We start from the raw sequence: 11,969 nt of genomic DNA on the forward strand, positions 1-11,969 counted from the left end.
TGTTTGCATGAATTGGATTGTGATGTGCATGACTCTTCAAGGTGATTATTTATTTGAAACTTCTATTGTTGTTGTCTATTAATGAACCATTATGTTTATTAAAATAATTAAAAATGTAAACGCAGGAACACTAAACTGGCAGGGAGGGGGAAAACAAACATTAAAGAACTTACCTCATAAATATTTAATCACAAATAGAGTATAATACATTTATTTCAAACTCATTTATAAAAACTGCCCCAGAAACCATTTCCTTGTAAACAGATTTAATGGTGATATACACACAGAAACCTTTTTTCATTAGTTTTGGAGTTGTTCTTATTCAACCAGCTTGTGATCAGATTTCTGCTGGTTTGTTAGAGATCGTAACATGCAGGGATACTGTAACTAATCAAATAAAAAGGGAGAAATTGGGCAGCCCTGCCTATCACCACACAGTATATCAAATCTATTAGAAGTATCAAAATGAATAACAACGGAACTATTCATTCCTTTATAAAACATAGCATTAGTGTCAACAAAGGCATCGCCAAAACCAAACAACTCAAGAGATTTGAAAAGAAACTGGTGCTCAATCGAGAAAAAGGATAAGACTATTTGAGTGCATGCACAGAATCAGCATACACTGTAAAAAAAATCCGTAAAATTTACGGTAAAAAACGTCAGCTGTGGTTGCCGGAATTTTACCGTAAAAAATACGGTAGCAACGTTTTAGGTTTTACGGTTAATTTACAGTTAGATACCGTAATTTCATTAACTGATATAATGTTACTATACCAACCTATTGAAGTACTGAAATCTGTTTTGTAGCTTTGTAATAAACTGATAACCACCAAATGCAGGAGGTGATGAGAAAGTCACGTGATGAACCAAAGCCAATCACAAGCAGCTTTTAAATAATAACATATATAGAAGGTGCACAGCGTCATTCACACAAACACTAAACACCATCACGGTAACACACATGAAACTGAAATAATGCAATAAACATTAATTTAACAACATTAGGTGTAACACACAACCCTAATATACAAAACTGATAAGAAAAAACTAAGAAGAAACATAGTTATTTCAACCAAAAAACATCACATTTGAAATGTAACGAAGGGAATGTCAATTTACGGTTATTCACTGTAATTATACGGTACTTTTCACGGTATACTACCGTAAAATTTATGTCCAATACAGTTTTTCACCGTATATAGTAGGGTAATTTACCGTTAACCATTTTTACTGTAGCATTTTTACAGTCTTTTACCGTTAAATTCACGGTCATTTTTTACAGCAAATCCAAGACTAATCTTATATTGTTGGATATACTGTATATGACGGCCCTTTGAAAAACCAGATTGAGTTTATTGAGAAATAATAGAGTCAAGATTCATTTTTTATCTATTGGCATGCAAGCCAGGATTTTATCATCTGCGGTTAAGAGCGCAATGGGGCGCCACTTATCAATTGAAAGAATATTATTATTATTAATAACCTTTATTAGGTGTATGGATGAGAGAAATCATCCCTTGATTCATGATCACGGTCATCTCTCTTTGAATGATGCATTCTTTGTACATTTTTATTAAAGGGCTTTTAACAGTCTCCCAAAAGTGAGTGTAAAATTCAACGGAAAGGCCGTCGATGCAAGAGATTTGCTTTTTTCATTTGAACTCAGACTCACAATATGAATCACAATCTTCATCAATAGCATGCAGGGATACGTCACAGTATTTGATCAATACAGCTTTCACAACTATTAACATCAAATTTGGAAGATTAATCAAATTTGCAATAAATTTAGATATCTGAACTATCTGTTACGATCAATATTAAGAGCTGAAAGAGATTTTTTCTTTCCGTTTCTCTTTTTAAGCACAAAGAAATAGCTACTCTCACCTTCTTCTAGCCATTTGGCTCTGGATCTTATAAACGCTCCTTTGGCTAACTCTAATAAAGTTCATTCATTTGGAAATGAATCTTATCCAATATTCTCTTTCGATGATAACTCATTTAATCGACAAAGCAGATTAGATTCAACTTGAAGTCTAGAGGCTTTTAATGAATCTGGTTTCCTATCTTTCTTTACAGCCGTCATGCACATTAGGAAATAATTCTTTTGCAAGGTTAATCATGTGCTATCATTAAATGTATTATCCTTCAGTAGAGCATTCTGAAGGAGGTGATTACTCCAGTAATTTTCTGATTTATAATTAGGATGCAAACCAACAAGATTTATTAAAATAACGTGATATGTAGCCCCTGGAATGTGAATTTTAAGAGGGGAACCCTGCCAAAAACGTGTATTTGACCCCCCGGGAATGCGATTGGGCTAGTTTCCGACTAGTTTTGAGTTGCAATTGGGCAGGTTTTGTTGTGAAAACCTGGCAACCCCTGGTCAAGAGCTACCTGTCATCATTTTGATCCCAGCACTGTCACTATATCCCCTTTAAATCGCTTTAAATGCATGTACAAAGGTCGCGACCCCATGGTCACTGCCATCATGACTGCACAAAATTTCCACATTGTGTCTTCCAAATTTCTCCAGATTCCTGTGTTTCCTGCAGAACAATTAAATCAACATCACTTCTCTTACAAAATAAGAAAACTGATTATTTAAAAAAAAATCTCAATTATTATTTTTTTTGACTGAAGAAATGTTTGAACATTACAAAAAAAAAAAGACAATTAAGTCCACATACACAAGAAAGAAGAACAATCTTAATCTGTAAAACAGCATTAAAGAGAGGAGAGAAAGAATAACTGAAGAAAAAAAAAATATATATATATAAAATAAAATAAAAAAACACATACATATAAACAACTAAACAATAGTTCAAATTATCTTCCTTCATCCTAAGGACAAAATCAAGGACTACAGTTGAGGAACTATACAAGAAAAAATTAAATCTAACAGTATGTCACTTTTTTGTTAAATCCATAGACTGTAAAAACATCTCAAAATTTTACATAAACATTATTAATGAGATCCTATCGCAGTGAAGGAAAACGCCCAACGACGTCTTCGGGAACCAATCGGAACGCTAGAAAAGCCCCTGGCGGCCAATCAGAGCGGAGTATCCGCTGCGGCTGTCCAATCAGCGGCGAGCCGGCTCTCTGTGCCTGACGTGAGGACGGCTGAAGTGAAAACAACTGTGGCTCAGGGTGGGACTCCGAAGGCCGACGGCTTCTCGTTTCCTCCCGAGATTCCCTTATTTAACTACTTCAACATCCCTGGCCCACATGTAACGCTACGTCTCAAAGTAATCGGTCGACAGAAGGTGGATATTCGTGGAAAGCTGAGCAGAAATCCGCGCGGGAACCGAGAGAAGAAGCAGACATGGACGAGAAGGCGTTCTCGAAAGAGCTCGATCAGTGGATCGAACAGCTCAATGAATGCAAACAGCTGTCGGAAAACCAAGTCAAGAGCCTCTGCGAGAAGGTACGTGTGTGAAATAAAGCGCTAACATCGCCTTTCAGAGTGTATTGGATTGTTCCGCGTTAGCCGCCGAGTTCAGGTTATCGTTACAAGATGGCGGCATTTCAAACGGACCCTTCCCTCACGAGAAACTACGATCGCTCTTAATCTCCTGACACAACACACAACACAACACACAACACGTCTTAAGTACATCTTTAATGAAATCACTTGTGGTGGATATCGAGTTGGTTTATGGATTACAGTAGGCTGGAAGCTACAGTACTAATCACTCAAGCAGCAAACCGTGACTTATTAGCACTAAATCTTCTGATCTGCTAAACACACAAGTGTGTGTGTGTTGTGGAGAGTTTCTACAAGTACAGAAGTTCATTAGAAACCGCCTCGCGTCTGAATGCAGCTGTTCCTCATCACTGTCCGCTCTTAAAATGGCGCCCGAGTGACTGGCCTTCGTCTGATGCTAAGCTCTCACTGTTCGGTGTTGCTAACTCTCACGAGATAAACACGCGACCGCAGCTTCAGAAACAAGCCCTGTAGTGTTATTTAGGGCTGGACTGGGGTTAAAGTTCGGCCCTGGAGTCCCCCGTGAATGTAGTGCTGGGTGATAGTTGAAGGCAGTTGGAGTAAGTTAATTAATCATTCTAACAGGGCAGAAACTAACAATGATCGATATCGCTAGGGATGTAACGATTCACGATACGATTTTTTAATTAAAAAAAGATAAATTATAAATGAAAATATCCTTTTATTGCTGAATGCTGAACATTTCTTTGTGAAATTGAAATGTGTTAAAAAAAACAAAACTGAAATGGAATTTTCAAACAACCCCCAAAACAAATAAATTACGCAAATACAAGAAATCTCTTCATATAAACAAACTAAGGGTTTGACGTGACATGTGGCCAAGTATGGTGACCCATAAGTGCTCCGCATTAACCCATCCAAAGTGCACACACACACACAGTGAACACACACCCGGAGCAGTAGGCAGACATTTATGCTGCGGGGAGCAGTTGGGGGTTCGGTGCCTTGCTCAAGGGCCCCTCAGTCGTGGTATTGAAGAGAGTGCTGTACATTCACTCCCCCCACCTACAATCCCTGCCGGTACGAGACTCAAACCCACAACCTTTGGGTTACGAGTCCGACTCTCTAACCATTAGGCCACGACTTCCTTCCTTGCCTGTGCTCGTTCCATTCAGTTAGAGGCAAACACTGGATTTTAATCACAATTCAAACAAAGATGTCGCATACATGCTGCATGAGCAGTGTGTAATCTAAATTAGATTGTATGATTTTGAAATTTGAAGCAAAAACAGAATGGTCTGACTTTAACTTTGTGCAGTTATGCTACATAAAACACCTCGACACGAATATGTTGACATGCTTTAATGTTCAAAAAACACATTATTTTTCAAATACTGTACATTATTGTGCATTATACAGAGACGAGATGAAAAGAAAAAAACATCTGAACTTTTCTGAAGACATTCATATAAACTCCCACGCTCAACTGTATCACAATTCGTTTAACATCTCAACCGATTTGAATCGTCACATATTTATCGATTTCAACCGGCTCGCGGTGCATCGTTACATCTCTACATATTACTGAATTCACGGCAAATGCAACAGACTTAATAATGCATTTTTGTCACACAGAAATGCACTTGACAGTAAAGCATTGATTTTGAGCTAGAATGCAGGAAATGCATTGCTATTAAATTCTGTCATCATTTCCTCGCCCTCATGTCGTTCCAAACCTGTATGACTGACTTTCTTCAGTGGAACACAAAAGAGATTTTGTAGAATGTTACCAAACCATTTTGGTTACCCTTGATTTCTACTGTGTGGACAAAGATTTCTTTAATTTCTCAAATTATCGTCTTTTATGTTCCACAGAAGAAAGAAATTCATACAGGTTTGGAATGACATGATGTTGAGTAAATGATGACAATTTTAATTTTTGGGTGAACTTTTAACACTTTTTATGCATGTTTGTAGTTCTAATCGAATCCTCTTCCAACCTGTGATTCACAAGTGTTAATTAGGGCTGGATGTTAATACAGATTTCACAATCTGATTCTGATTCACAAGCACTTGATTTGAGATCTCAATTCATTATCAATTAATTTAGAACATTTTCATGTCTCTGGAGGTTAAAATTAACAACAGTTAAATTCAGTTGCTATTTATTTTTCTATATAATATTCAAAACGCTGTATGCAAACATTTCAGTTGCTTCTACAATAGTTTTCATAACTCGTCTTTGTGACGGGTATATTCAAACATACCTTAAGTAAAAAGAAATATACAGAATATTTAATATGCAAAGCTAGACTATTCTAATCAAACAGTTGCACCGGTTTACATTTTTCCATCTGAAGAAAGAAATTAATATCCTAATGGTTTTAACTCCCAATGTTGACTTTTGAAAAGAAACCTTGCATAAAGACGTGCTATCAAGAAAAAAAGATATTTGACAAAACTTACAGCAATAAGGATGAATGATGCTTTAGTTGTGTAGTATTAAAAACTTAAGGTAACTACTGGGCTATTTGCTGAGCTAATGAAATTTGACCCGTATTTTAAGCACTCGAGGGTGTGTCTTGTATGCTTGCTTTATTAAACGTCACTAGAGAATTGCAATAAGCTGCTCTAAAATGAGTGTAAACCACAGCTTCATGTGGCTTATTGCTTTTAAAGCGTTCCTACATAAACCTGACATGGTTTCACGAAATAAACCCACAGTAATACTGACATAATAAGGTCACGTGTGTGTTTATAGAGTGTTTTATAAAGCGGCTCAGGCAATTATAATCAAGGACTGTCATAATAATGCTGGTTTTTCTATGCATCTGCTACTTTGGCTCAAAGTAAGAGAATCCTTGAACACATTTGGCTTTTGACGCACAATGTCAGGGTCCGAAATGAACACCCGAGCAGCAGATGTGGACAGGTGTCTGAATTTATGTATGTGTGCTAGGGCTGCACGATATATCGAGATATCGCAAATGTAAATATTGTGATATGCATATCGCAACGGCATGCGATATCTGAATCATTTTAATAATAGGCTACTTAAATTGGGGCTTATTGCTTTATTTGATTTGTTCTCTGCAGGCTAAAGAAATCCTGACCAAGGAGTCTAATGTGCAGGAAGTGAGATGTCCGGTCACCGTGTGTGGAGATGTACACGGCCAGTTTCATGACCTCATGGAGCTCTTCAGAATCGGAGGAAAGTCACCAGACACGAACTACTTGTTCATGGGAGATTATGTTGACCGAGGCTATTACTCTGTGGAAACCGTCACACTGCTCGTCGCTCTCAAGGTGAGTTTTGATAGACTGGAAGTCAATGGCTACCGGGAACTGTTTGGTTACCATCGTTCTTCAAAATATCTTATATAGGCTGTAGTCTTAGTCGTGTCACAACATTTAGAAGGTTTCAACTATTAATTTGTTCAGAATCAGAATGAGTTTTATTCGCCAAGTCTGTGCAAAAACACAAGGAATTTGTTCTGTTTTTTTAGGAGCTCTTAGTACAAACATGCATATATGACATTGAGAACTGAAAGAACTTTTTAATAAGACTACGGGGGAAAAACTGTAAATAATAATAATAATGTGGTATACATCTGGAACAGAAGATTTGTGCATTATTTACTATGGAAGCCCGTTTCCGCCACTGAATAAAAAGTAAAAAAAGTAATTGCGACTTTATCTCACAATTCTGACTTTTGTTTTCTCATAATTGCGTGATATTATAAACTCGCAATTCTGAGAAAAAAAGTCAAAGTTGTAAGAAAATAAAGTCAGAATTGTGAGATATAAACTGACAATTTATGTCTCGCAATTTATCTCGCAATTCAGATGTTATAACTCGCAATTGTGAGTTTATATCACGCAATTCTGAGAAAAAAACCTTACCTAGAAACCTCGCAATAACCTTTTTTTTTTTTTTATTCAGTGGCGGAAACGGGCTTCCGTAATTTACTGTATACAGCTGTATAAATAAAAATATGGATAGGCCTATGTATTTACATAATACTTGAGAGAGCGGCAATAGTTAGTTATTACAGAATGAATTACAGAAGACGGGTGGTATTTCTGTGTTAGCTGGAGATGGCATGGGGAAAACTGTTTTTATGCCTAGATGTTCTAGTGCACCGAAGTGCAAGCAGGTTGTGTCCAGGGTGAGAGGGGTCTGTGATCCCGAAGGCTGATCCTTTCAGCTGTCCTGACAGTCTGTTGCAGTCGTCTTAAATCTGATTTGCTGGCTGACCCAAAGCAGACAGTTATAGAAGAGCACAGAACCGACTCAATAACAGCCGAGTAAAACCGTGTCATCTGCGCCTGAGGAAGGTTGAACTCTTTCAGTTGACGAAGGAAGTACAACCTCTGAGTCATTGTGATCGTCCCACTTCAGAAGCTAAAGTTAGTATCTGTGTGTAAAAACACTGTTTATTCATTTGTTTTACCTGGTTAGCGTCTCGTGTTGCTCTGAGGATTATTTTAATATCTTTGCATCATTTATGCAATTTTTTTGTGCTTATTTGACCACTGTTTTATGATTTAAAAAGTTACAGTGACGGTAATTATCATGCTACATCATACAGGTTTTTTTGTCATTATTTCATATTGGGAAAAAAGGAAACATACTTGTTCAGTTGCATCTGCCTCCATTTATTTGTGATCGCAGAACTTTAATCTAAAAGCGTAAACCTTTAGAAAAATACTGATACATTCTCATATATTTACATTTAGAAAAAATGATTAATTTCTATAAATTTTGCACCAATTAATGCGATCTGAGAAGGTTTGAGTGCTCTATCCTTTTAGCCAGAGCAACAGAGTTATGATGTGATTTATGACACCGAATATCGATATCAGAAAGTCCAGTGTCATCAGAGCATTGAAATATGAAACTAAAAACTTACACTGACAATGTCATTTTTCTGTGTTCTTTGAGCAGTCTCTTGTAATTTTATAAGAATAATTAGTATCTATTATGGCAATGGTTAGCATGCATAGCCTTTAGTGTACTTGATGAGGATATTGCTTTTGAATAAACTATATTTACAGAACAATTTGAATAAAGTCTGTCGAAAAGGGACGTGTAACTTGTCTGAAGGACTGCTGGATGTCGAGTCCTGTGGTCTGGGCTCATACGCTCAAGTCTCGAGACCACGTCCGATTAGTCTTTATGCAGGTTGGCAGCCTAGTTTTATTTAGTATATTTTTCTAATCATCGGTTATGTCTTCAAATTCTAGGTAAGGTATCGTGAACGCATTACAATACTTCGAGGGAACCACGAAAGCAGACAGATCACACAAGTGTACGGCTTTTATGACGAATGCTTACGGAAATACGGCAATGCAAATGTTTGGAAATACTTCACAGACCTCTTCGATTACCTTCCTCTTACTGCATTGGTAGATGGTCAGGTAGGTGGATCTTCTCTCTGCTGAAGCTCAACTGTGTGCTGTGTTTTGATATTAAAATACTTATGACAATATGCATTCAAGTGTATATTTACTGTAAGTCTTTCATAGTAGGATAACTGAACCTTTCACCTCTGTGTCTCTAGAGCACTGTAAACCATTTGATCAGTTTGTTTAAATCCAGCTTGCTTGTCATTATTTATGCGCTGCTGTTTGGTGACGTTAGTGAAAGTAGTTGAAGTAAACTATGGATTTTTACATTTTCTGGACTTGACTTTAGTTAAATTTGGCAATCAAAAAGCATGTCTAATTAATTGAAATCATGAAACCTATACAGTTTAACAACAGTTGAACATTTTAGAGCCCTATGAAATAGGTTTTATTTTTTCTGGGTTTTATTTTAATGGTTTAAAATGTAATAATCAAAAAGCATGTCTAATCAATGAATGAATAAAAACAACATAATTTATTATTTTATTATGATAATAAAATGAAATACAAATTATTATTATTTTTTTTATATAATAATCAGGCCCCACAAAATGTTGTGTTTTTCAGAATATTAAAAGTAATCAAATGAAGGCATAAAACATTAAAGAGTTAATGAATCTTTTAGTCAAATGGAAATTAAACCATTTCATTTTTTGGCAAACAAAAGAGATTTACTGTTAAAATCATAGGGCCCTCAATAAACCCTTCAATAAGTTATTGTGACGGTTGCATCTTATTTATTTATTTTTTCCCTTGTAGATCTTCTGTCTTCATGGAGGATTGTCACCGTCCATAGACACTCTTGATCACATCAGAGCGCTGGATCGTTTACAGGAGGTTCCTCACGAGGTACTGGACATGGATAATCCCATCATGTCATTTCTTTATAGAAGTGACTGTTTTAGCAGCAAACTATGACAGTTGCAACCCTACTTTGTGTTTTGCATGTGCAGTTTGAGTCAAATGGCAAAATAAAGCTAAAGATAATTGCTATAAACCGCACTAATGGCTCTGTTTGTCTGTGGTTTTCCTCAGGGACCCATGTGTGATTTATTGTGGTCTGACCCAGATGACCGTGGAGGTTGGGGTATTTCTCCTAGAGGTGCAGGCTACACCTTTGGGCAGGACATATCCGAGACGTTCAACCACGCTAACGGCCTTACGCTGGTCTCTAGAGCTCACCAGCTAGTGATGGAGGTGGGAGCATCTCTTGATGCCACAATAGGCTCATACTCTTCTTTACTTTGAAGTTAGGTACATGAACATTGCTGCTGAATGGGACACGCGTCCAATTTCTTTTGGCACGGCCCTGTGTCATCTTAAATTATGTGTGGACACAATACACATTATCTTAAGTGGTATAGCAAACCGCTTTTAAGAGGCCTTCAATTTGGGAAGAGAAAAGCAGGAATCACAATATTACGGTTACACTTAAAGGCTATGATTTGATGAAATAAATGAGAGCTGCACAGTCCAAGTCAGAATGAGGCACTGTTCACAGGCTTACTTTATCAGAGCAGTTCACAATCAATGAAGAATGCGCATTTATGCCAGTATTCATGTGACACTGAAGACTGGAGGAGTAAGTAATGATGCTGAAAATTCAGCTTTGCATCACAGATATATATTATATTTTAGAGTATATTAAAATGGAAACCCATTATTTTAAATTGTAATAATATTTCACAATATTACAGTTTTTTTCTGTATTTTTGATCAAATGAATGCAGCCTTGATCAGTGATTCTAACACAACACCGTTTCGTCTCCTAGGGATACAACTGGTGCCATGATCGCAACGTGGTAACGATTTTCAGCGCGCCCAACTACTGCTACCGCTGTGGGAATCAGGCAGCCATCATGGAGCTCGACGACACCCTCAAGTACTCCTTGTAAGTTGAAAAGCTTGATGGAAACGGATGCAGATACACATGCAGCAGATGATGTCTCTGATCTGTCGTGTCGTGTGATTTCAGCCTGCAGTTTGACCCCGCGCCTCGCAGAGGAGAGCCGCATGTGACTCGCCGTACCCCTGACTACTTCCTGTGAATACAGTATTGCCATGATATTATAATCATCATCATTCAGTTTAAAATAAGGGGAGAGGAATGGGCAACAGTATATAAAAAGATAAGAGCAAACTGATCCAGTGAGCAACGTCTGTGGACCAAAAGGTGTGTGCCATATCCAAGCCCATCCAGGAGCACCAGATATCAGCCGCCTGTCCTCCGTTCCTGTCTGCTCTAGCTTCTGTCCTCCGCTCTTTAGATGAACACAGGCTGTGAAACCCTTCTGAATACACAGTCTCCTTCGTGAACCCTGTTTGTGTTCTTTCTTCTTTTTTCTTTTTTTTTAATGTCTGTTTGCACCTTTTTTTTTTTTTCAACAGAACGAAGTCAGTTTTACAGTTTATTTCCATGCTCTACGGGTGATTCGATGCTTTTATATCCCAACAAGCAGGCTAAAATCTTTCCTACAATGAACATGTTAAACAAATGCCAACTATTGATATGCGGCAGACTAAGATGGCATGCTGTCGTCTGAATCCTGGAATAGCTTCATATGATGGTTCTGTGTCTGTATAAAGGGTACCAGTTCAAGAATAAAGATGGATATTGCTCCTGTGTCTTGTGTGCTGCTCTTCCTGAATCCTCAATCGATCCAAGCATAGACTTTAGTCAGGGCTGCACAAGGGCAGGGTGATAAAACTATAGCATATCGAGATCAAATTTATGTTGATAAACTCTGGACATGGATTAATCTAACAGCAGAAATAAGTGCAACAACCAGTCAGTGCATGCGTCTAATAACTGCATGTTCTGCGTGTCTCTGTGAGAATGAATGTGAATGGTTTCGTCTCAAACTCAAACACATGCGACTCAGTGATTTCAGCGCCTGTGTCTCAATATATGAGGACATGAACTTGTTCTCTAGTCTCTTCACAACCCTTACACCGCTTCATCTGAGAAAAACTACCGAGTCAAGACCTTCACCCGTCAATAAAAGCCTGGTTTAACTTGAGGAAATTATGACAAAAATATATTACTATTGTATACTAAAATGTAGTTCTCACAGTAATCATTTTTAAGGAAAATCATACAACCAAG

General features: G+C 37.4%; 1 protein-coding gene across 1 annotated transcript; it reads left to right on the top strand.

Moving 5' to 3' along the window:
- The first annotated feature begins 3,093 nt into the window (after nt 1-3,093).
- LOC107562914 (serine/threonine-protein phosphatase 2A catalytic subunit alpha isoform) lies at nt 3,094-11,486 on the top strand. The gene is made up of 7 exons (XM_016247667.1): nt 3,094-3,433; nt 6,551-6,760; nt 8,702-8,875; nt 9,623-9,712; nt 9,899-10,060; nt 10,636-10,754; nt 10,839-11,486. The coding sequence occupies exons 1-7, from the start codon at nt 3,332-3,334 to the stop codon at nt 10,909-10,911; spliced, it is 930 nt and encodes a 309-aa protein (XP_016103153.1). The 5' UTR covers nt 3,094-3,331; the 3' UTR covers nt 10,912-11,486.
- The last annotated feature ends 483 nt before the right edge of the window (nt 11,487-11,969 follow it).

Source organism: Sinocyclocheilus grahami, unplaced genomic scaffold (assembly GCF_001515645.1).
Source record: "Sinocyclocheilus grahami isolate Dianchi unplaced genomic scaffold, SAMN03320097.WGS_v1.1 scaffold847.1, whole genome shotgun sequence".
NCBI lineage: Eukaryota > Metazoa > Chordata > Actinopteri > Cypriniformes > Cyprinidae > Sinocyclocheilus > Sinocyclocheilus grahami.

Coding starts and splice junctions, on each gene's coding strand:
- LOC107562914 (XM_016247667.1), top strand. CDS start 3,332: ATGGACGAGAAGGCGTTCTCGAAAGAGCTCGATCAGTGGATCGAACAG. Junction 8,876..9,622: donor CTGCATTGGTAGATGGTCAG/GTAGGTGGATCT, acceptor TTTCCCTTGTAG/ATCTTCTGTCTTCATGGAGG. Junction 9,713..9,898: donor TACAGGAGGTTCCTCACGAG/GTACTGGACATG, acceptor GGTTTTCCTCAG/GGACCCATGTGTGATTTATT.